This window comes from Callospermophilus lateralis, chromosome 7, assembly GCF_048772815.1.
Source record: "Callospermophilus lateralis isolate mCalLat2 chromosome 7, mCalLat2.hap1, whole genome shotgun sequence".
In the NCBI taxonomy this organism is placed as follows: Eukaryota; Metazoa; Chordata; class Mammalia; order Rodentia; family Sciuridae; genus Callospermophilus; species Callospermophilus lateralis.
Genome location: NC_135311.1, coordinates 12,898,071 through 12,924,260, shown reverse-complemented (window position 1 = coordinate 12,924,260; position 26,190 = coordinate 12,898,071). Strand labels below are relative to the sequence as shown.

Genomic DNA, 26,190 nt, shown 5'->3' with positions numbered 1-26,190 from the left:
CCACCTACCTAGTGAATGACTCATTCATTCATTTTTGGCAGTTATACCTGCTGGTGCCAGACACACCTGTCTGGCCTGGTCTTCTTGCCCTCCTGGCAACCAGACTGTTGGTATATTCTGTCCTCCTAACCCTGGACTGGAATGAGACTCCAAGCCCTGTCCTGGGGCCATCATTAATATGACCGAGGCAGATATTAATATGCATTTACATGTTAGCAGAGAGATATTTAGCCTTTTCTTGAGATTGACTGATAAATTCACAGTCGCATTCCATATGGGAAGTGATATAGATTCTGGGTTTAAAGAGAGTTCTCAGTATTTGGTAGAATTATGAACTCCTAAACTCAAAGGTGTATGCTTAGGAATGGTTTCTTCCAGGCATTCTGGACAAGTGGATGCATTTCTTTGTACTTCTCTGGAGTGAGGTTTGAGGGCAGCATGCTGATGTCTAAATGACATCCTCATAGGTGAACAGCCTGGGTGTGTCTGGCATGGTGGTCGGTGAGCAGGGATTCTCCACCTGTAGGCGACATGAGGAAGCAGAACACTAGAGGTGGGCAGAGATCTGGGCCTACCATAGAAGACCCTGAACCCCAGACACTCACTATGTCCAACGGTACCCAACCCGAACCTCCACCATGCTTGCGCCCACTGTTTAATCCCTCCTAGTTTAGAGAAACCATTCTTTAGGATAAACCCATCTTTATCTTGCTGAGTACTTAATGAACTGAACTTATAATCATTCACAGAAGCATGGCCAATGAATTTGACATGTCACTGAGCAAACTGCTTTCAAGATCCCCATCTATCAGTTCTGTTTGAGGGAAGGGAAAGGAGTTAGGAAGGTACAAGGGCTCCTCCCACACATCATCTGTGAAAGAATGAGCCTTAAGCCTTACCACGTTGAACTAGGGGAGGGTGCAAACCAGACGTAACATAGCTAGACCAAAGGGAAAATGGAAATCTCTCTCCTGTGGTCTGCCCCGTGGCTCAGGAGCAGGCTGGAGCCCCTCCCCCACCCCCAATCATCCTTTTCCTCCCAGGCACAGATGAAGCCATGACTTTAGTCAAGAGCCTTCTGATTATCATTCCCATCTAGAATTTCTCCCCCTATTCAGTTTGTTCCTGATTACCCTCATCTGGACTCCTAAAACAGAATTCTTTTCTAAATTCCCCATATTCTTGTGTCACCCCCTAAGCAAATGGGATGGGGGAACTACCAGAGGTACATTTTAATGCCAGTGAATATGAGATTCCTGAGGTCCAAGATTTTTAACCTAAGCATGAACCAGGAGAAGGGATAGGACAATTTAGATGAAACTCAGCTCTAAATCTCTTACCATTTTTGGTATCTGCACAGTGGAATAAAGTGTATTTAGTGGATCTTCTGCTGGATTAATTTTCTATAAAAAAACAAGCAACAAACAAAAAGAATCATCACCTACCCTGGGTCATGTAGAAAATACCAGAGATGGCACACACATAATCCTAGTGACTTGGGAGGCTGAGGCATGAGGATCTCAAGCCTGAGGCCAGCCTCATCAAATTAGAGAAATAAAATAAAAATAAAATATAAAAGGGCCAGGAGTGCTAGAGGGCCTCTGGGTTCAATCCCTAGTACCACAAAAAATGAAAAAAAGAAAGAAAGAAAGAAAAGATCAGAGAGAGACTCAGAGTCACAAGAGGGAGAAGGAGAGGTGGGAGAAGATGAAAAGAGGGTTCTGGAAAATGGATGGCTCAGGGGAAGTGCTCTAACTGGTGACTGTGATCACAGTGATTATGAATAACGTTTTCAGGAAGTCACAGCATTGATTTAATTCATGTTTTTATGCTCTTAGGTTTGTTTATTGCATTATTCATCCTGTGAAATTAAAACGAATTCCAAAAATACAGAAAATACGTAACTCTCATGAACTGTGACCCTCCTGGAGTCAGCCCAAGGAAAGAGGCATTTCTTGAGCAACGCGTCTTCTGACAACATGACTCAGACATCACACCAAAGTCACACTCCACTACACACTGCCTTGTGCAAGAGTAACCAGGCCCCTGGAGAGGACCCTGTGAACTGTGGGGGGAAGGGTGACGCATGTAACGTTCACAGTATGAATGTCACCGATGGGTGAGAATCAGGTGCCCCAGAAGTGAATTCATAAAGATTTGGGGGAGACGGAGTTGCCTGGGGTTTTCAGGACCATCCATCCTAATTCCCCCTCCCCCTTCCCATGTTAACCAAACCCATGAAAACAAAATCTTAAGGAGAACAAGGCGGGTCTCAGAGAGGTGAGTCGGGTCCCAGGAAGAAAGGGAAAGTACTCACGTTAGCATAGCAGATGGTTTCATACACTGTTTTCTCTCCAGAATGGGGGCAGACATTAGGAATTTCCTGATGAACCTCCATTCTTTTTTCACCCTCAGTGGGCCCTGAAACCAAGTTGAGAGTGAATTAAAAAGTCTGCCTCTCTGACCACTCCTCCTCCCTGTTGGCCCACCATCCCACCTGGATGGCCCACTTAAGAGGACCAGCCATCTTACTAATTCAGGTTTTTTGGGACAGGGATTTTCAGTGTTAAAATTAGGAAAGTTCTAAAAAAAAAAAAAAAATCAGGATGAATTAGTTGCCCTTGTACTTTCACTTTCTGATCTCTGGGCCGAGGTGACCAAAGTGGGAAGCAGAGAAGGTCAGAAAGGCTTCCAGAGGGCTTCTCACAGGGAAGGGAGGTCTCAAAGTCTTTCAGGTCCCTTCCTGACATTGGACACAAGAAGATAAATCAGCAGGGCTTGGGGACACAGAGAATGGGGTGCCACATGGAGAGAGACAGAGCCCAGCTTCTCCAGGAGGAATGTGTCCACACTGAAGTGGGGAGGAAAGAGAGATCTTGGAGTTGAACCAATGGAGAAGACTGGAGCTAGTTTGGGGACTCTGACAAGGATGAAGCTAGGAAGGACTGGTTGGAGGGTATTGGTCTGTGGAGGCATCAGAGTTGGAGGCCATCACCTCCCAGGTCAGGGAGCAGAGTGAATAGTATAGAGCTTGTGCCCAGAGAAAGGCCACCTTAGTGACTCTCTGAAGGAAGGAGAGGAGTGGGCACTGGAGTGGGACTTTGTCCTAGGAGAGAAGGCAAGGACTGCAGCTCTTGTTCTCTCTCTCTCTCTCTCTCTAATCTGGAATGAAGAGTGCTGGCTGACCATGTGCTTCTTGAAGGCAGACACTATGACCTCTTCAGCTCAGTATCGTGTTAGCACCAGGCCTCATACACAACCCGATACACGCTCGAGAAATAAATGAGGGATTCAGTGGATGAATGAGGATGAGGACAAAAATCAAACGTGCCCTACCTTTTCTTCTCTTTATCCGCATAGTCAAATGAAACATCAACACAAGGGTGCAGAGTGTGAAGAGCACCAACAGAAGACCCAGGAAGGTGAGGAGGAAACTGGAACCGTCACCATCAGCACCTTTAAAGAGAGAATGAGTCGAGGCCTGAAAAGGGAGCAAGTCAACTAGGAAATATGACCCAAAGTTTAGAGCATCTGCCACTTTCTTCCCAGCCTGATGACTTTCCACAGGCCACCGGTTTTCACACAGGGCCTGATCTTTGGGGACACGGAATTGAAGAAGGTATAGTTACCCAGACCAGAGGCTCCTAAAAAGAAGGGACAATCACCTCTACAGAGGTTCCAGGCAAGGATGGGACTTGAGGAATTACTGCTGATGGGGTTCCTGGCCGTGCAGATGAAGACCGTGTCCCTTTCTCCCAGTCTCCAGGATATGGGAAGGATGGAGCCATCATAAGACTTGTTGCTTCTCTGCCCCAGGACATTCCAGCTGTATGTCACATTCTCTCCTCCCTGTTCCATGGAACATGTCAGATTAGTTACGCAGGTGCCATTCTTATTGTTCTGCAGACCCATGGTGACTTTAGGCTTTGACAGGCACTCTGTGGAAGACAAAGAACAATCCGGGATGGAAATTATGCACACAGCTCTCCTTTGTCTGAATTGCCCTTGGATAACTTGAACCTCAGTCTCCCCAAGGAGCTTCAGAATGCAGAGAAAACAGCAATTCAGAGCAGATCCTGGGAAAGAGAACTACCTCGTTCTTGCCCACCACTGTAAAGCAATAACCATGGTGACAATAACTGCAATGATAAAAGAAATGATTATGTAACAATAATGCAGCCTGATGACTTTCACTTATTGTCCTGAGGCTTCCTAGAAGAGACTTCTACTTTTGTTCTCCAGGAGAGAACAGTATAGGAGTGGCACTCCATTGTGCTCACTCTTCCACTCTCCAAGGATGAGCAGTTGGTTGATTGGTGAGGTCAAGTCTGTTGTCCATCATTTTCTTTCTCTACTTGCAGATTTGAGCCATTAAAGATTGCTGTTCAAATGTAATCTTTTATTCCCACCCACAGCTAGTTTGCCTGTAGAATATACATCTTCTGTTCCCTTTGACTATGTCCCGATGGAAGACATGTAGATTGAGGTGCATGGTCTTGAGGCCCATTTCCTGGTCCCCCTGCTATTGAAGCTGGGTGAGTTACCTGTAACTGAGTAATCGTTTTGTAAATTCAACTTCCCTGGGTAGTGGGTTCCTAAGTCTAGATTTGGAAGGAGATATTTCTCCTACTGAGCTATACCAGAAACAGAGTGGATATTTTTATCTTTTTACGAGACAGGGTTTTCCTATATGGTATAGTTGACCCCTAACTTCTGGGTTCAGGTAATCTTCCTGCCTCATGTTCTTGAGTAGCTGAAATTGCAGGTATGCACCATTATACCCAGCCTTTATCTTCTTTTTGACCCTTATGTCTTTTTCAGAAATGCTTAGAATCTTTAGTGGAAGAGCTGGGATTGACATTTATATCCAATAATCTTCCTAAAGTAGATATTGCTTTTTTCTTGGATATGGAACATAAGATTCAAAGAAATTAAATAACTGGGCTAAGCCCATGCACCTAGTAAATAGAGAAGCAAGCATTTGACTTAGATCTGTGTGGTTGCCACTTCTCATGTTGCCCAAGTACTACACCATACAGTCTCTTACAAAATATTTGAGTAAGCAGAGGCCTATGAGGTCAGCTTCATCCATGCATTCTCTCCCATATTTTTTTCCCTTTATTTTACTTATTTATATTTACGTGGTGCTGAGGATTGAACCCAGGGTTTTGCATGCGCTAGGCGAGCACTGTACCGCTGAGCCACAACCCCAGCCCTTCTCTCCCATATTCTTGCCAAGCATTTATCCATCCTTTTCTGGAACGTTTGCTGTTGTCAGGGAGTGCACCCTCTCACCATGGCACGCTACCCACCATTAGGACTGATTCTGCTCACCGTAGACTTGTAGCCCATATTCCTGGGTGAAGGATGGCTGAGAGGATAAGAGGTTCATCTCCACCCGGTAGATCCCTGAGTCATTCTTCTTCAGTTGGAGGAGTGTCAGAGAATAGTTACTGTCTGAAAGGATCATCCTTTCCTCGTTATGACTTCGGGTCATAAGGATAGTGGCTTTTTTGTCTGCCACACCCGGCTTTATCATGGCAAGAGTGGTTGAATTGAAGAGCCAGACAATACTGTCAATGTTCTGTATTGAAGCTGCCACAGGAAAGGTCACAGATCCACCAAGGACACCAAACTTCTCCTTCAGGGCTCCAGAGGCTGCAGACACAGAAAACCAGAAAATAAGTCTGAGTCCCTGCCTTTGCCACCAATTACTCACCATCCCCTTTGGGTCCTGGGAAGATCCTGAAAAATTCTCATCTAACCCAAGCAGCCCCCAGGAAGCACTTCAGAATCTCAATCGCATGAAATAATTGAGATCAGAACTCTCTGCCTGCAAAGGGTGACTGCGGATGACCCCATCCATTCCTAGATACCTCCGGTTGTAAAGCCCAATGCCACCCTGGGCAGGTCCCTGTGAGTGGACAAGTGGAGAGGTTGCTGTCCTTCCTTTGGTACTGCCACATTGCCCCAGAGAGAGAGCTGAGTGCAAGCTGATAAAGTAAGCCTGCTGAACATGGGCAGTGGTTTGCAATCATGGATCAGGATGGTGATACCTAGAGCTATGTGTTCTTAGTGATAAAAATAGCTTATCCCAAACTATTAGGAATTACACTAGAGGGTTACTTCCACAAGAAATTTTTGTTTCACCAAAGTCTAGGTTCACCCCAGAGAACATGACTTCAAAAAGTCGCCCAACCTGGCCTCAAATTTGCCATCCTTCTGCCTCAGCCTCTGTGCCTTGATCCTATACATTTTTACATTTGTTGACTCTTCTTCCATAAGGGATCATTTTTATCAATGAGTATGTGACTCCAAGTGAGAAACAGTTAAGAATGACTGCTCAAGGAACTTTTAGAGCAGCCAAGCAGACGTTTTCAGTGAGGAGGTATGAGGACTCATTCATCTTCTACCTATTAAAATTTAAGGGAAAAATTCAAGAATGACTGGGGCGATGAGACTTTAGATCACGTCCAACAGTCTAAAAGCACTTAGTATGATCGTATTTATCATTTTATTTGTTGTTTTTAGATACACGTGACAGTAGGGTGTAATTTGACATATTATACATACATGGAGTGCAACCCATTCTAATTAGGATCCCATCCTTGTGTTTGAACATGATGTGGGGTTACACTGGTCGTGCATTCATACATGAGCATAGGAAAGTTATGTCTGATTCATTCTACTGTCTTTCCTATTTTATTTACTCTTAAAACAACCCTTAAAAGAATTTTTTTATAAACCCATCTTACAAATCAGGAACATGAGGCACAATGGATAACCCCTTACAACTACACACATGATAAGTGAAGTGCTTTGCTCCACAGGTGGAGACTTTAAAGCACATATTGTACAGACGAGAAAGCAACATAGCAGAGACCTTATACAAGGTTCCTAGAGATGAGCAATCTAAAATTAAATACTTATAGGTCTTCTCCTTAAAAGAACAAAACCCAAAGTTATGTTCTCTTCTGCCTCTTAACATAATTTACCAGGTTAAACTTTTTTAATGCTTTTAAATTTTATTTCTAAAATTTATTTTGGTACTGGGCACTGAACTTAGAGATGCTCTGCTACTGAACCACATCCCCAGTCCTTTTTATTTTTATTTTACTTTTATTTTGAGGCCAGGTCTCACTAAATTGCCCAACCTGGCCTCAAATTTGCCATCCTTCTGCCTCAGCCTCTGTAGTCATTGGGATTAGTTGCCAAAACCACTCAGGGTCACTCCAGGGGAACTGGGCTGCACGAAATAACCACACAAGAGACAGAGATACCTTCTTCTTAGGGGATCCTATGATGGCTCCTCTGACCTTAAGGGGCCGCAGAAAGAGAGTGAGAGCCAGCACTTGTTGACCCTTTTATTGAGGAGAAGCCATTCAAATGAGACAAGGGTTCAGATTTCAAGGGGTTGAGTCTAGCTTCATGATGTCTGCTGTCAGCAGGTTGACTGACACCTAGGGAGGCCACACCCAAAGGCAGAGCGAGAGAAGAGGACACACAAAGGGTGTTTTCCATGCAACATTCTATCCCAAACAGGGCAAGGGGTAATACCACAAAGGAACATATGAGCGCAGCTCGATCCATGGGGCTGCAGGAAGACACACCCGCCCATGAGGACATATTCTGCCACTTTGAGGATCAGGGCAGTGTCTAGGGCCACTATGAATGTGGCCAGATCACTACGGAAGTGACTGACAGAACCTCTACCTATCACGAGAAGGAAAATGCTGGCCGCTCAGTGTGACCCCCCACAATTAGTTGGGTTCAGGTTAAAAATTTTAAAAGGAATTTTATTAATTCAGTCATGGAAAGCCAAAAGAAACGAAGGCAATATTAATAAGCCATGCTGGCTGAACGTTTTCTCTGATATGTGTATGCTAATTCACAATAAGGGAGGTGGCTAGAGAAGAAGAGAGTTAATTTAGATTAGGTAGAGGGGAGTGAAGGGAAGAAAGGGGGTTGGGGGGTAGGAAGGATGATAGCATGAATCAGACATTATTACCCTATGTACATGTATATGACCGGTGGGATTCTACATCATGTACAGCCAGAAGAATAAGAAATTATACTCCATTTGTATATGATGTATCAAAGTGAATTCTATAGTTATATCATGTATAACTAATTAGAATAACAACAACCAAAAGCCTGGGCTGGGCAGGTGGCATACACCTATAATCTCAGCAGCTGGGGAGGCTGGGGAAGGAGGAATGCTAGTTCAAAGCTAGCCTCAGCAACTTATTGAGGCCCTAAGCCACTCAATGAGATGCTGTCACTAAATAAAATACAAAAAAGGGCTGGAGATGTGGCTCAGTGGTTAAGTGCCCCTGACCAAAAAATAAAAAATAAAAAAAGCCACACCGTAGGATGCTGACAGCTCTATTGATTGCCAGGGTTATGGCTTGCCTGGATCCTATACATTTTTACACTGGTTGACTCTTCCTCCATAAGGAATACTCCTAAATATTAATTATAATTTTTGATGGAGTTGGTATGAACATAAATAGAGCCTTGGGTGTTTGGACTGTTTGCTTAGTTCTGGTGCCAGCTGAGGTGGGAAGCAATTCAGCAGGAACCAATACTTGTGCTGTGACTAGCAGGGTGACATGGAGGGGCCACTGTGAGCAAGACTGTCTCCCTCTCACAGACATGCATGACTTCCCTGGATCTCGCTCAGTGCGTTGCAGGGAAACTCACAGACAGATCTATATCAGCTCTAACCTTCAGACTGCAGGATGTAACTTGGAATTTCCTGTAAAACACTCAAGGAAGAAATGAAGGCAATCTGGAAAAGTTCTCACTTGTGGTAGAAATGAGAATTTGTAACTTATGTGCTATACACATTTAAATACATGGATTAACATTTTTAAAAAATGAATATAATCCAAACTATATTCATTACATTTATTATTGTTATGTTCATTTTCTTTTTCTTTCAAAAGAAATTTAAACTACGTTGTGTGCCTAATTGGTCCTGAGAAACCCACCAAGCACTGAGTTTCTGTTGGTTTAACAACTTGCTCTCTTACCACAATATTTTCTACTACTCCTGCACTGATGTCACTCATGACAAGGAAAAAAGACAAATTTCTGTGCTGGACCTCTCGGAACTGACTTCTCCAGATATCCAAAATCACTTCGTGAGTGATTTATTTCCTTGATCCCTATTAAAATTCAAATGTTCTGGAAACAATTTCCAAACAGTAATAGTTGCCATGTAAAAAAGGTTTACTCTGTGTTAAACATTTACTGTAAGATTCTGCCTAATACCTGAAGCAATCCTGCAAAATTAGGCTTTCTGGCCCATTTTGGGCTACTTCATTAAAAAATAAATAAATAAATAAAGTTTTACTGAAACATAGCCCTGTGTCTTCATTTACATGTTGTCTATCTATGGCTGCTTCTGCAATTCTAAGGTTGAACTGAGTATTTGCAACCGAGATCCTATTGATGAAGATCACATCGCCCGCAAAGCTTAAAATATTTACTCTCTTTTTTTAATAGCAAAAGTTTGTTAATATCTGACTTCATAAGAATTCTGAGATATAAATAGATAGATAGATAGATAGATAGATAGATAGATGGATAGATGGATAGATAAATTGACAAATTAAGTAACTTATCCAAGGGACATAGCTAGTGGGTGATGCTTTGAGGACTTAACTCAATGTCACTTCAGTTCTGGGATCTTGGACTCAATCTGGACGTATCACTCAATTTGAAAGTGCAGTGGCATTAGTGTCAACCTTAGTTCTTTTCCTTACTCCCTTTTCCCACGCTCCTACAGTGCTCAGGTGTCAGGTCCAAAGTCCTTGGACATCCTTGAGCCCCATTTCCCCTTCACACTCTTTAGTGAGTCACCCCCATACACAAGCTGCTCTGCCAGAGCTCAGGGTGAGGAAATCAGATGTGGACCTACTCCTTCGATTCCAGGTCTAAGGTCTCTACCAACTTTTGACCAGGTTTATGTCCAAAAGTACTAGTTTCTCTTCCTGGATAAATGTATTTTAGGAGAAAGTTCCTATTTTTAAAGCTTTTCTCCCTATACTTTATCAGTCAGCACATAATATATGTGTTGGTTCCCTGAAGATATATCAAATCATCCAGTCAAGTAATCTGATTTTTTAAAAAAGCTACTCTCCCTACTTCTTCAACATGAAGGCCAGGGTGCTTTTAGACTGCCTTCTCTAATCATCTCAAGGCATATCAAAAAAGCTCCAGTAAATAATTAATTTTATTTTTTAATTTTTAATCAATACATTTATTCTTTCACTTCTACAATAGAGATAGAAAGAGTAAATATTTTGAAGTCAAATAAATATTGGATATCCCTTGTCCCCAAGGGAGTTCCTGGATTTAGGCAATCTTTGAGCAATTTCATTTTCACATTAGATTTTTGGAGGGTATTTCAGGGGCATATTAGTCCATTTTTTGTTGCAATAGCAAAATACTTGAAACTGGATACTTTATAAAGAAAAGAGGTTTATTTAGCTCATAGTTATGAAGGCTGAAAGTCCAAGATTGTGTGGTATCATCTGTTAGGCCTCTGATGAGGGATCCCTTGGCTAGATTACAACAAGGCAGAGAAATTGAAAGAAAACCAATCGTGTGCTGAAGCGGTCAATGTCGGGTGGCTTTGCTTGATCACAACATGTTCTTGAGAGAGTTGACTCTGGGACAGCAGCGTGAATTCCTTCTGAAGGTGTCACTGTCATGACCTAACACTAGGCTCACATCTTAAAGGTTCCAACACCTCTGTGCCACCACATTGAGAACCAAGTTCCTAGCATATGAATTTCTCAGGGACAAACCACATTCAAACCACTTCGGTGGCAAAATTACAAGCACATGGATTTTGTGTGTCAGCATGTTTGCATGCATTTAAGCCATGAGCATTTCAATCTTCCACACACATGGTGCTATTTGCTCAAGGTTTAATACCCCATGTGTAAATTGTGTGAGAGTATGAAAAAATGCCTTCCAATGAATTGTCCCTTGGAGAGAAATTGGAGGATGACATTGGACAAATTGTCAGCACAAACCAGATGGAGTATATTGTCCTATCGTAAGTGTATTTTCAGGGTGGGAAGAAGAAGAATGAAAGAGGAAAATAACTTCCTGCCATTTCCTAAATATGGGTTCAGAGAATAAGGGGCAGGGTTGGTGAGACCTAACCAGTCTTATCCATTCTTCTCAGCAGGCTGGAAAAAGGTATCCAGAAACAAGAGACTTTTCTGTACAGCTGTCCAGGGCTTACCTGAAGCTCCCTTTCTGTGATGGCTTTGCTACCTGCGCTGTGTGGCTCTACAGTATTTTACCGTATCAAAGCAGGTCACATTTGTCTCCTTCAGTTATTTCTGCCTTGGACAAGAATTTATTTAGTTTCACATTTACAACAGGCATTTGTTTAGGAGCCACATACATAACTGGGGAGCAAGACAGTCATGATTCGGGCGTCCATGGGGTTGGGAGATGGTCATTAAGTAAGTAAGCACTTGTATGTGTGATACAAAAGGAAGTAACAGGTATTATTAGGGTGCATAGTAGAGGGGCTTAATGTGACTCATGGGATCAGAAAACTCTAGAGATGAGTAACTACCAATACTCACCTAAAGGTCCAGGAGGGCTGGACCACTGTGAGGCTTGTCTATCGTCTCCAGAGGCTTGCTTTTCCAAAGTCAGAGCAGGGAATGCCGGAACTTGCCTCCTCTGCGTCTATTCTATCCCTTTCTCATTTTCATAGCAGCTACATGGTTTGGTAAGTCTGAGGGCACTCGGCTATAATGATAGCTCTTCTCTGGCACAGTGGGCGCCACGTGACCGAGGGTTGTCATACCTCAGGAAAACCCCAGGACTTTTGCTCTAAGGTTAGGATGATGCTATCTATAATGCTGTGAAAAGATATGAAACCCAAGACTGCTACCCACTGCCACCAGCAGATGCTCAGCCAGGCCTCCTCCCTCTCCTGACCGTCGGTTCACTTCCTACTTCATGCCCAGAGAGGAGTCTCTGTCCATCTAAAATAAATCTTATTCAAAACCCATAAAGCCCAGTAGGAAGCTCTCCTGCAAGGAAGTCTCTAACACTTATTTTTACACCCATGCCCCGAAAATTCACCACTTGTGTTACTTCATTTTCAAAATTCTTCAGAAAGAAATATATCCTTGGGTGGTAACTGGACAAAGCCTTTTGCTGTGTATTAGCCCATGGCCGGTCTATTAGCACTAGGTTCCGGATGGAGTCCTGGGGTCCTTCCCAGAGAGTCATGGCATGATGATGTTATAGATGATGGAGTCACGGGGTCTTTACCAAAAAGTGGCATAGGAATGGCCTAACTCCCCCCACCGCCCCATGTGCAGAAGGGTTAAAAAGGGTTCTAGTCTTACTGGCAGTCAGGAGCCCTGGACTCCATTCTAGTTCCCCCATAATCACAGATCCAGCAATGAACACTAGGTGCCACTCTGTTATTTTAAATAACTTTAACAGCGTTGTTTTTCTTTCTTTCTTCTTTATTTTTGGTATCAGGGATTAAACCCAGGGGTGCTTAACTACTGAGCCATATCCTCAGTCCTTTTTTATTTTTTTATTTTGAGACAGGGTCTCAAAATTGCTTAGGACCTCACTAAGTTTTACTGAGTCTGGTTTTGAACTTGCAATCCTCCTGCCTCAGCCTCCCCAGCTGTTGGGATTAAGGGCCTGTGTCAAATGCCCGGCTGGCATTATCTTTCTTGATCTTCAGAACAACTCCATGAGAGAAAAGTTAGACTCTATAAGATTAGGATACTGAGATTGAGTGACTTTCTTAAGGTCACAAACAAAGAAGTGGGATTGTTCCTCTGAGAGGCTTTATGTTTACTACTTACCACTTTGAGCTTCAGTTTTTGGAATTTTCATGGGGAAAAAAATAACACCTTAATTTCCCAGCAATTTGAGGAAGTCAAAGTGTAATATGGATCTGAAAGCACTTGAGAAGTACAGATACCTGTCACATGAGGGGAGGGGGAATGAAGGGTGAGGAGGGCTGTTGAAACCGGCCTTGAGGCAGCTTCTTATTTTTGGGTCTTACTTCTGCAAGTATGGCTAAGAGTGAAAAAAGGAGATCTCCCCAAACATCTCTGCATGGCTTCTGAGCAAAGTGAACCAGACGGCTAAGAAAGCAGGAAACACCCCCCGGCCAACCTGCTTTTGGAGGTACAGCGAGCTGGGGCAGGGGACCCAGGCTCAGATGTTTTGGGCATCAGGAGCATTGCCTCTGAGATGATCTCCTCCCCCCTTGTCACCCCCTCCCCCTTTCCTCTTTGTTGTCACTTCCTTTTTTTTTTGGTCTTGTTCTCCAAAGGTTCAAGAATTAAGTGGAGGAAGGAACCAGATGACAAGGAAGGCACATTGTCATGCAGCCAGAACAAGAGATGGCGGTACAGAAGGAAGGCATAAGGGGAAGGGAGTATAGACCCACTCCCTGATTGCCAGCCAGTGTCCGAGCACCTCTCCAAGCGCTTGGTGCCTCACTGTGGAATGCCATGAAAGTAGCACTGGCATGTTGTGACTCCTTCCTTAAGGACACCAAGAACCAGAGTATCTCAGAGCGGGGAAGAGCCTTAGGGACTGCTTCGTCTAATTCCGTTTCATGGATGAGGAGGCTGGTGATCAGCAGGTTAGGGTGATGTGCCCCAAGTCAGTGGAAGGCTAGGAACCAAGTCTCTGAAGGTAAGATTTCTCCAAATGCTACCCTGGGAGTCTGAGTAATGCAGTATAATTTCCAGAAGCTTAGGGCTGGGGAATCTAAAGGCTAGAGTGTAGGGACAGAGGATGATGGGGTGGAGGCTATGGGGTGGAAGCCCCATCAGAGAGGCTTCAACTCTATACCTACAGTTATCTATATGTTTGTTTCTGTGTAAGGTTTTATTGTTTAAGAGGAAATCACTGCTTAAAAAATAAAACAAAATGGTTTAGACTGCTCTTTAGCCAACTTATGCTTTCTTAATGTCTCTTGGAAAGATCATGTGAAACATGGAGAATAGAAACTTGCAGATCTCTAAGTCTGATACATCTATTCTCTGACTATCCGACCCTAATATTCCCATCCAAGCTCCTCACCACTCTGCCCCACATTCGTTTCCTACCACATCATCCTTACTTCTTCCGATTCTTTGCAACACTCCCTGCAATATCCCTTCACCTCTTTTCATGTTTTTCCATTTATGAATTGCCTCCTTAAAACTACTGGGTCATTTAATCATCATAAAAGTGAGAGGAATAGGTTATTGTACCCATTTTTCAGATGAGAATACTAAAAAAGTAAGGGCTACTCCTTGGGCCCTTGGAGCTTGGCCAGCATGATTTCCTGTTGGCATAGCCACCTCCCTAAAACACTGCTACCTGTTCTCCTTGGGCCTTTCCTTTCCCTGACTTGGACTTGTGTGCCTGGAGAGGAAAGAAATCCCACCTGAGTCTCTCTGCATGGAAGAATCAGCTCAAATACACAGTAACTGAGCCCCTCTTAAGGAAACCAAGAACCAACTTCAGTGGTATCAACTTCAGTGTTAGGCAGTTTAGTATGATGAAAAGAGCACTAGTCTTGAAAATTCAGTCTTTGCTCTGACTCTTAACAGCTGTGTAACTTTTCCATGAAACTTGACTTCTATGAGCCCAAATTTTCTTACTTGTAAAAAAGGTATAATAATATGTGTCTTACAGATTTCTGAGGAAATTGTATGGAAAAACACCTTGGATGTAGTAGAAGCTTTAGTAGTGATTATGGTCACTTTGCATTTGACATCTCATTTAAAAGATTACAATCATTTTGCAAGTTAGATTTCATTATCTGTTATGCACTTGAGAAGAATATAGGGTGAGTAACTTGCCCACAATAATAGAGCTACTAAGTCAGTCCCAGGATGCTCTTGTTTAGGGTCAGCCTCCTTCCACTGACCTGCCTACTGGACAATCTACTGGATGATCTCTGATACCTTTCAACTTTGGGGGACATAGCACAAGACAGCCCACTGTCTCCTGCAGCAGGCCATGACAGATTTTCACACTTGCACCTTGCTGTGCACAGTTCAGGTTTCAGGTGGACACCTGGGGGTTTTCAGAGCCCTGGTATTCCCTCCCCCATCTCAAATGCTTCGAGTTCCATTTCTGATCACCTTTTCCGTTCAGGGAGTTATTTTTAAAGTAAACCTATTCCAGATCACCCGCTTAGGACCAGGTGCTTCCTAACAGTGCAAAGTTCTGATGAATTCAAGGAGGGGTAAGAGTCTGTAGATGTGGACCACTTAGTGGCCAGCTAATGGGGAGGAAAGGATTGGAGGTGCTGTCTGTGGGGTTTGGGGAAAGTTAGTTCAGGTAGGCTTGGGGTACACATGATGGACAACTGTACTAAGTGCTCAGAAGGAAAGCACTTGGTATAGTGGTACCCCATGAATCTGATAACAGGAGAAAGATTCCTCACTTGCGAGACTCCTAATTAGAACAATAAAGATACTAAAATCTTCCCAGACTATCATACCTGTGAATAAAAATTCTCAGTCCTCCATGTGATTAGAGTGTCTACAGTAAGGGTTGTTTTTCTAAGGACAGATGAATTGGATTGCGTCGGTTAAGAGAGAAAATTCAACTGGTTCTTCCATTGATATCATTGTTATGCATATATCGTTAAAATACAGTTAGAAATCTATTTCAGCGAATATGCTTATAAATAAATATACAATTGTATCATTGTGCTTTTCAAGTTGCCCTCTCAGGGAGTGAGGACTAGACAATCAAGACTGAATTCACACAGCATCTGTATTACAACATAGGTCTTCTTATACCCAGAACCACTTCTTTTAGTCCTTTCTTTTCTAGCACAGTCAAAAGGTAGTTGGTCTCCAAGACCATTCCTTTTCTTTTCCCTATAGTCCCTTCCTACCCAGAGACCAGAGGCTGGTTAAAAAAAAAAAAAAAAAAAAAAAAAAAGCAATGCTAGATAAGGAGGCAAAACCTTCTAATTTGAGCCAGAGCTTCAAAGTGGAATCAGGAACCTGAAGCTACATCTCAGGATAAGGAAGATAGTTGGGAGAATGGACTCACCTGTGAGCTGGCAGAGGAGACAGATGAAGAGGAGGCATGCTGGTGAACCTGCCATATGGTTCTCTGAGTGTTAGTCACTAAAGTGAAACCCCTTCTCTCTAACAGGGCTCACCTCTTTTAAATATAGGAGGTCACACCCTACTGACAAATCAGGATGACTCATCTTAGCAAATAGTAAAGGAGGGAAAATTAACCTGAGCCAGAAGATGGTGAAACTATCTTCTGTTGGGCTTTCTTTAGTGCCTGGAGCTATGCTGAAAATCCTTGATTTCTTTTACTCATTCTTTCTAAGAACTCGGTGAGCTACTGCTGTAGATCCTATTTTACACATGAGAAACCAAAGGCTTAGGGTATATTACAGCAAAATCAAAGGTTCTTTTAACCAAAAGAAACCATTGTGAAAATAAAAAGGCAAATCAGAGTGGGAGAAGATATTTGCCATGAGTACATCCCATGAGCATCTTATAATATCTAAAGATGTCCTACAAGCCAATAAAATTTAGGCCGACAATTTAATGTTCAGTAAAATGGTAGATCCAATTACAACAACATCAATAATCCCACTAAGTGTAAATAGACAGACTACTCCCATTCAAAGGGAAAGATTGTTACAGTGGATTTAAAAAAAAATTCAAACTATTCTGTCTGTAAGAGGCACACTTTAAAGATACAGAGGGGTCAAAAGTAAACAGATGAATAAAGATATACCATTTAGCCACTAGACTTAAGAAGGTTGGAGTGGATCTATTAATATGAGATAAAATTAATTTTAGAGAAAAGAGAAAAAGAGGGATTTTTTTTAATGGCAAAGGGATCAATTTGTTAGGACGACATGATAATTATAAGAATACTGCTTGTGATGCTTTGATATAATAATAAGAAATATACATATATTTGTTGCAATATGTGATGGAATCAGGGACACTACAGGTCAATTGGGCAGGCAGTGAAGAAACCACACACACACAAAATTCCTTTTTTAGGGTTCAAGATGGCTCTGCAGCCTCAAGAATCAAGCTCCCATGCTGGAGGGCAAGGAGAGCCAGGTAGGCAAGAGGCAAGAGAGAGAGAGGGCATGCCCTGAATCCTGGTATTTACTGGGGAAAAAGACATTTGATAGAAAGTGCTGGGTTTCTGTTCTTGCGACTAAAAGGCTCAGGGGTCACTCCGGTTAAACTGGGCTGAATGGGCTGCACAGAATAACCACACAAGAGACACAATACCTTTTTCTTTGGGGTCACTGTGACGGCTCCTCTGACCTTAAGGGTCCGCAGAAAGAGAGAGAGCGAGAGCAGGCGCTGACCCCTTTTATCAGAGAGAAGCTATTCAAATGAGGCAAGGGGTCAGGTTTCAGGGGCTGAGTCTATCTTCATGATGTCCACTGTCAGCAGGTTGACTGACACCTGGGTAGACCACACCCAAGGGTACAGTAAGAGAAGGGGACTCACACAAGGCACTTCCATGGAAGATTCTATCCTAAACAGGGCAAGGGGTCATATGACAAAGGAACAGGTGAGCATAGCTTCACCCATGGGGCTGTAGCAAGACACCCCCATGCATGAGACACCGACCCTCGCACCCAAGAAGGGTGCCACATTTCTGTGACAGAGAGCCTCAGCACCCAGCTGGGGAGTGTAACTCAGTCACGTGTAAGGTTGGCTTCCCACAAGAAAGTACCACCCAAATAATGCAGGGGTTGGGTTTCAGAGAGAGGAGTGTTGCTTGATGATGCGTTGTGGTCAGCTGTTTGACTGATATCTTGGAAAGTCACACCCATCACAGTCGCTGTGTGGGATCACAGGCAGAGTGAGAGAAAAAGCACAGTTTACTTTTCCCTACTTTGCTAGTTACTGAGATGAGTCATTCTGACTGTCCTCAGGCAGCAATGTCAGCCCAGTTCCCTCCTATGCTCGAATGCACATAGCTGGCACATGGATGGCTTGCGACATATATTTACCCTAAAAACCTTTTAATTGCTTGGATGTTAGGAGAACCTTTTGTTTTAAGGAGAAAACCCTTGATGGGCTCTGAGCTAGTTTTGGAATGGGAGCTATATACTGTCCCCTTTCAGAAACTCAAAAACAGGTAATAGTAGGTTAGATGGAGGACCAGAAAGAACAATCCATAATCAGAAAATTGGAACTTTCATCACTATCTCCCGTCCTCTGAGAGGGAAGAGAGGCTGGAGATTGAATTAATCATTGATCATGCTTATTGATGAAGTATACAAAAACATCCCCCAACTATGGGGTACAGAGAACTTTGGAATGGTGAACACATCCATGTGCTGGGAGGGTAGCACACCTCCTTTCCACATGGACAGAACTCCTGTACTCAGGAACCTTCTGGACCCTTCCCTCAGTTATTCTTCATCTGGTTACTCATCTGTATTCTTTGTAACATCCTTTACAATAAATTGGCAAATGTTTCCCTGAGTTCTGTGGAACCCCCAGAAGTTCCCAGGAAAGTGAGAATGAGCAGATATTATAAAAATTTGTCAGCATGACCCATCATATTGAATAATTGCAAAACAACATGTGATCATCTGAATGATATGATAAAATCTTTGATAAAATTCAATACTCACTGTTATGATTTGGATCTGGAATCTCCCACAAAGGCTCTTGTTCTATCAAATTATGCTATGTCCATGTACAAATTCCCGGAATGAGTTGCACTTATATTTATAATTATAATGCACTAATTAAAATAATAATAACAATAGAAGGGCAAGTAGAGTAAAGCAAGTAGTAGGGGGAAGCAGGAGGAGAGGGAAAAGGAACATTTAGAAATAATAAAAAGTCAGGAACAAGACAAGAATTTCTCCAGTCACTGATAGTATTCATTAATCAATGAGTTACTTATTAAATAATGGCCAAAGCAACAAGACAAGAAAAGTAAATAAGAGGTATATAGATTAGAAAAGGAGAGACATTTTCCTTATTTTTTAGATCACATGTTGATGATGTAGAAGATCCAAAGGAATCTATAAACTATGAGAATCATTGAGAGCATGACCAAGGATTCCAACCAGAAACTGTTAATCATAACTTGGCTCATAGGTTGACGCTTGTTTTTTAGTCTTGACATAGTGCATTTAAGAGCCAGGGAGGTATTTTTTTACAAGGTTATATAATATTTCATTAACAAAGCCAGAACAGGAACCCAAATACTCTGACTTCAAAACCAGTGGCATTTACATCATGAAGTGTCTCCCATTTTTTTGGTACCATAGTAGTATAAATGTGGCAATGATAGAAAGAAGAGGTTTTAAAGTTGCTTTTATTCCTGAAATTCCTGGCAAACAGAATGAAGATGGAGAAGAGCTATTCTGTAGAAACTGCCCTAGAAATAATTTTGGAGCGGATATTTTATTCTTAAACAGTTTCCCTCTTGTGTTTCATGTCATACTCTTCCTTGTTCCTGGAAAGAATCATGCAAAGGTTTTTGAGAAGATATGGAGAGCAACTGTCATGAGATGGGAAGGTGCCTGGATGGGGTAGAATGAGATCAGTAAAAAATCCTGGGGTTGCCCCATCAAATAATGTGTGAGAGGAACCAAAAGAGAAAGCCTATGCTGACATAGGAAGTAAATTGCTCTGTTCCCCTTGAGAAATTCCGGCAGCCCTTTATTCACATACATTCTAAACGGTTACTACAAGATATTTTAAAATTTCAAACAGTGAATACTAGAAAAATGTGAAGTGAACAGTTCATGGCCCTCAATTCAACCATTCATGAAGCAAGGAGTTTTAAAAAGCAAATCTGGGAATCGAACTCACTGATGACCCTAGGGCTCTAGTTAAAATATTTTTTTTTCTGTGGTGTTATTTCTGATATTCTTTCAATATAGTTTCTCATGAGCCAGAAAGATGACTTTAACAACATTATAAAAATCAGCAATTTTTGAGACTACTTATAAGAAAGATCTCTGAGAAATCCAGCTTTTCATAAGGAACTGGCTTCTGCTCAGCTTCCCCCTCTCCTGGAGGTAAACATGACCTTGAACCCATACTCCTCATGGGGTGTGTCTTTAATTAGAACAGGCCCAGGTTCTGGACAGGTAGGAGTACCAGTGTGGAGGACACAGCCCAGAGGGTTCTTTTCCCCCCCCCCTGAAGTGGAGGAATGGGGTTTTCTTTCACAGAAGAAGATCCTGGGGTCCAAATCTCAGGTGGGATGAATACATAGGTAATCTCTGAAGTGCATAGGCTGACAGTTCCCGACAGCCTTGGGGAGTGAGCATTGGGAATGAAGAGCCATATAGAAATGTCCTTTTGTTATTGGTTGGAGCACCCCCTTTACCAAGGAGATCCCCAATGTCTCCAACTGGAAGACACATGTGGACTCTCAAAGGTCATACATGAAGACTTGCAGGCACATTTTTTATCTGAATGTCTTGATGGTGATGTTTCCGTTGACTGGGAACCAGCTTTCTACTGTTGTATTAAAGTGTTGCCAAGGAAGTGATGATCCTGTAGTCAATAGGTTTGCTGGGCGCCTGTGTACTGTGCTGCTGTGGAAATGCATAGCAGTGTTCGGGCCCACCTGGGAACAGTGGTGGCATCTCTTTCTGGAAGCATCAATAAGTGAATGAAGAGCAGTTAGTTGCCTTTGGATGGGGGGATAGTCTTCAATTCCAACTCAAACTGGATGTTTTAAAGACACTTCAAACTCAAATGTGTTTAAAATTGAACTCATTTTTAGCCTGTGCGATGCCCTGGGTTCAATCCCAGGATATTCCTCCTCCAGTCTGGCAGCAGTGTGAACTTTACTCCATCTATAGACCTAGAGGTTTCTCTCCCGTCTTCGTAGAAGCATCAGACCTTACACCAAGCCTCAGTGAATCAGAAAAGCAGGAGCAAGATCTCATCATAAATGTTTGGCAGGAGGATCACTGCAGGTCAGGAGCTCAAGATCAGCCTGGGCAACATGGGAGACCCAGTCGAAAGAAAGATGGAGAAAGAAAGGAGGAAAGAAGGGAAGGAAGGAAGAAGAGAAAGCCATGTTCAGTGGCTCACGCCTGTAATCCCAGCAACTCAGGAGGCTGAGGCAGGAAGGTCGCAAGTTTCAGCCTGAATAAAAAGCCCTGTCTCTAAATTTTAAACCATTTTAAAGGGGGCTGGGGATATAGCTTGGTGGTAAAGTGCCCCTGAGTTCAATCCCCAATGCTACAAAAAGAAAAAGAAGGGGGAAAAGAATCATCAACCTTTTTGTTACCACAGACATAATTCTACATGTTTATTTGGTTCTTGGAAAACGTCTGTACTCCCTTCTGCCCCCATGAGACGACAAGCTTCGGGGAAGGAAAGGACCTTGTCTGCCATTTTATCTTCAGGGTCTAGAAGCGCTTGGCACACGTAGCTGCTCCACAAAATTTGCATAAATAGAGCAGTTAGTCTATCTAAAGGCAAAGAGACAGGTGTTGAAGATACGATGATTCAGAGCGGAGGCAGGGTTCCCAGGGTATGGTGTAGTGCGCTTGGGTTTAAGAAAAGGGACAGTTGATGAGATCACAGGCAGCTCTTAGAGCCGATCTGATGACTGTGAACTGGAGGTAAACCAAGTGTGATTCCCACCCCCCGGGAAGAAACTCTAACTAACTAACGCAGACCTTTAACGAGGGCAAAGAAAGCTTGGTGAAAGCTAGCTGTGTCCATGGCAGGTTGCCTGGGGTGAGGAGGCAAAGCAGAGAACCAGCGTGTGGGAGGACCAGTAGGCAGACGCGATGGGTCCCGCCCTGTAGTGTCCCTGTGTCCCCACACTGCACTTGGCTGGCCTCTTCTGGCCACGGGGATCCTTGGCTTCCAGAAGGGGTCAAGGCCACCGTTTCTCGGTGCCAGGTGTCAGAGGCAGCAAAAGTAAATTGCTTTGAAGAAAATAAAAACTTATCAGAAGCACTGGGCAGTGGATCACTCCCTCTTTCTGGGACACTTTGGACCAGGAGACTCCATTCTCTCTCTGGTGCTTTCCCTGCTAAGGCTTCTCATTCTCTGAGGCTGGCCGCTGCCTAGTCTCTCTTCCTTATATCGAAGTGCCCCTGGGTTCCGGTGCTTAGACTTCATGGTGACTTTATCTAGCTTGATTTCTTAGGTGATCTCATTCCGTCTTTTGGTTTGACCTTTTCCATCTTATTTCCAGGTCTGTCTTTTCTGAACTCAAGTCTTGTCTCCTCAGCTACCCACTCCCACCTCCGGTTGGCTATTTAACAGCATCTGAAATTTCACATGGGCCCAGACTCTTGTTGGCCTACCCTCTACCTCCTCTCCCACCTGTCTTGTCCATCTCATTGAACTGCAGCTTTAATCATTCCGTGTTTCAGGCCAGAAAATTATGATGATCCTTGACTGCACTTTCCCACGCCCTGTATCCCCCCATCAGCAAATTCTCTAGGCTCGGTGCTAAGATTTGAATACGGACAGGGTGTTAACCAGCTCTTTTGTCACTGTGATCCAAACACCTGACAAGGACAACTTGAGGAGAGAAAGCTCATTTGGTCTCCCCGTTTCAGAGGTGCAGCCCATGGCTGGTGGATGCTCTGGGAACAAGGGGAGGCAGAACCTCAGGGCAAGAGGGTGTGGGAGAGTAGCACTGCGCCACTCAGGGTGGCTAGAGTGGAAGGGGAAGGGACCCTTCCAGGACAGGCTCCCAGGGACCCACCTCCTCTACCTGCCTACAGTTACCATCCTAGACGAGTTAGGTGACAGCTCTCATAATCTAACCATTTCATCTCTGGATCATCTTGTACTAGCACAGGAGAATGTGGGGGACATCTCATATCCAAACCACAACAGCTAGTATCCCCCAAAAGTCCAGGTGTTGAAGCCTTGGTCTCCCAAGTGGTGTCACTGGGAGGTGCTGTGGACCTTTAGGAAGTGAGGTCCATGGAGCTCCTTCAGTCATTGGGGACAAGCTCTCAAAGGGAATTGTGGGACCCTCATCACTTCGTTTCTCTGTTCTTCCTGGTTGATGATATGAGCAATTTACTCTACCACAAAGTCCCTGCCATTGCTATCTGGTTCCTTCACTAGAGGCCCAGAGTAACAAGGCCACCCAATCTTGGACTGGAACCTCAAGAACCATACAAAATCATTTGTCTTTATAAGTTAATTGCTTCAGGTATTTTATTATAGTAACACAAAGCTGAATTACACACTCTTCCTTAGAAGAAATAAGTCACTTCTGCCACCTTTGCCACTACCATCTCTTACCTGTGCTATTCAACAGCCACCTAACTAATCTCCTTGCTTCTACCTTAGTTCCCTGTAATCTATCACAGGCTACTAGGGTGATACTTTTAACATATTAGATCATGGTAGTCTCCGTTTTACCACTTGTCTCCCTTATCACTTAGAATAAAATGCAAAGTCCTTCCTAGGGTCTCCAAATCCCCACATGATGGTTATTGGTTACCATTTGGGGGGTGGGGTGCCAGGGATTGAACTCAGGGACACTTGCCCACTGAGCCACCTCCACAGCCCTATTTTGTATTTTATTTAGAGACAGGGTCTTACTGAGTTGCTTAGCACCTCAACTTGTGCTGATGCTGGCTTTGAACTCCCAATCCTCCTGCCTCAGCCTCTCAAGCTGCTGGGATTACAGGCATGTGCCACCATAGCCAGCTGGTTGCCAGTCTTATGTCAACTCCTATCACACTCTCCTGAGCCTTTTGTACACCTCTCACTGTTTTTGAATCCCAAGCACACTTTGACCTCAAGACTTTTGCACTAGAGAAAAACACTCCCCACACCAGATTCACAGATGACTGTCTCTTCTTTAAGAGCTACTATCACCTATTAAATAGTACTTCTTGTCTTATTTATAAATCATGTTTCCCCGAACTTTGTCTCTCTCCCTTTCTCCTGCCTTATTTTTCCCTGTAAGATCAATCATGATACAATTTAAGAAGTATCAAAAGTCCTTACTTTGCTCACTGCGCTCTCTCCTGCAAAAAGAACAGTGCCTGTACATTATAGCGCATATGTCAAATTAATGAATAAGTGTCCTGAGCAATAAAAATTGATTATGAGAGATACCCAGCATTTCCTTCTTTCTATTTGGAGAAGAAACTTGGGAGCATATGAGGGTGGGAGTCCATCACCTGTGAGATTAATATAGTGGAGAGCGGAATGTGGTGGTGGTGATTCAGAAACCAAAGAGAGATATGAAAAATTTAGAAAGAATAGAATGCTTGTATATTTTGGGGAGGGGAATTTTGCATCACTTCAAAACAAGAAACTGTTGCTTATTTTAAGACATGAAAGTGTTGTTACAACGAACTTATTTTTTAAGATAGCATTTCAATGTATTTTTGAAACACATATAATTAGAGTATTATTATAGTAAATTTGTACTGTTTTAACAGAATACCTGAGTCTGGGTGATTTATAAGATCTATTTCTTATAGTTCTAGAGACTGGAGAGGTCCATGATTGAGATTTGGAGAGGGACTCCACTTTTTTTTTTTTTTTTTTTTTGCATTATCCCATCGTGAAATCAGGAAGGAAAGGAAAGAAGGATGGGGAGAGAGAGAGAGAGAAATTCATTCTTTTATCAGGAATCTACCCCCATGATAATGGTATTAATCCATTCATTGATCACCTCTTAAAGATTCTACCTATCAACACTGTTGCATTGAGGATTAATTGAATAACCCATAAACTATGGGAGACACAATCAAGCCACAGAAATAGGTTACACAGAAGAGGTTGAGCACAATAGTCATCTTCTCATGGATGACATTTTTTTTTACTCATTTACCATATCTAATCTTACTTTTTAAAATAAGTGAGTATGACATTAAAATATAAAATAGAGAACTTTAAGTTTTAAGCTAAAAATACAGGAACATTTGGATATCTGACTCACATATTTTAATTAGTAACCAAATTTTGAAATATCTTGAATAAAATGTTTTTTCTAACTCATTCCATAATCTTTTTATTAGCATTAAAACAGCCTGGGCAATGCATGTACTTTTAATAATTTGATAATGTGGACTTTGTAGAAAACAGCTGCAGACCGAATAAGATTGTTATTTCCGAGAGCAGAGCCGCCGTCCGCATCCGGAACAGGCCCAACGACCCGCTGGTGTGGTAGTCACGTCACCCCAACTGGAGTAGGGGCAGAGCAGAGCCGCCGCCCACGCCCGGAACAGGCCCAGCGACCCGCAGGCATGGTAGACACGTCACCCCAATTGGAATAGGGGCAGAGCAGAGCCGCCGCCCGCGCCTGCAAGGTAGGCAGACCTGCGACCGACCAGCAGAACAGTCCCAGCGGCCCGCCAGCATGGTAGACAGATCACCCCAATTGGAGGAGGAGCAGAGCCGCTGCCCGCCCCTGCAAGGGAGACTTTTCAACTATTCAAGAGCAATATAAATATATAGGGGGAAAATTTCAAAAACACAACAGTTTCACCAAGCAGAAAGAAACACGAGCAATATGAAAAGACAAGGAAAGAAAGGACCACAAGCAATGCAGGTCAACTCAACTTTAGAAGAGGTAATAGCTACAGCAGATGGAATGTCAGATAAAGAATTCAGGATAAACATGCTTCAGATGATCTGGAGTCTCAAGGAAGACATTAGACAGCAAGATCAGACAATGAAAGATCACTTCGACCACTTCGACAATGTATTACATAAACAAATCCAAGAAGCAAAAGATCAACTATACAGGGAGATAGAGGTAATAAAAAACAAACAAACAGAAATCCTAGAAATGCAGGAAGCAATAAACCAACTTAAAAACTAAATTGAGAATACTACCATCAGAGTAGAACACTTAGAAAATAGAACATCAGACAATGAAGACAAAGTATTTCAACTTGAAAAGAACATAGACAGCTCAGCAAGACTGTTAAGAAACCATGAGCAGAACATCCAAGAAATATGGGATAACATAAAGAGACCAAACTTAAGAGTCATTGGAATACAGGAAGGTATAGAGGTCCAAACCAAAGGAATGAGCAATCTATTCAATGAAATAATATGAGAAAACTTCCCAGACTTGAAGAATGAGACAGAATCCCAAATCCTAGAAGCCTACAGGACGCCGAATGTGCAAAATCATAAGAGATCCACACCTAGACACATTATAATGAAGATGCCC

At 42.9% G+C, this 26,190-nt stretch overlaps 1 protein-coding gene across 1 annotated transcript; it reads right to left on the bottom strand.

Moving 5' to 3' along the window:
• Nucleotides 1-447: 447 nt before the first annotated feature.
• On the bottom strand, nt 448-16,150 carry LOC143403951 (SLAM family member 7-like). The gene is made up of 6 exons (XM_076862296.1): nt 16,081-16,150; nt 5,335-5,658; nt 3,666-3,938; nt 2,318-2,421; nt 1,341-1,403; nt 448-520 (listed from the first exon to the last, which is right to left on the bottom strand). Exons 1-6 carry the CDS (start codon nt 16,133-16,135, stop codon nt 449-451), a joined length of 891 nt encoding a protein of 296 aa, XP_076718411.1. The 5' UTR covers nt 16,136-16,150; the 3' UTR covers nt 448.
• Nucleotides 16,151-26,190: the final 10,040 nt, after the last annotated feature.

What these genes read in the sequence shown, in the direction of transcription:
- LOC143403951 (XM_076862296.1), bottom strand. Translation starts at nt 16,135, where the DNA reads ATGGCAGGTTCACCAGCATGCCTCCTCTTCATCTGTCTCCTCTGCCAG. An exon ending in TGCCTGGAACCTCTGTAGAG is followed by an intron (nt 2,422 to 3,665) that starts GTGATTGTCCCT and finishes ACTTGGTTTCAG; the next exon opens with GGCCCACTGAGGGTGAAAAA. An exon ending in AAACCATCTGCTATGCTAAC is followed by an intron (nt 1,404 to 2,317) that starts GTGAGTACTTTC and finishes GTTTTTTTATAG; the next exon opens with AAAATTAATCCAGCAGAAGA.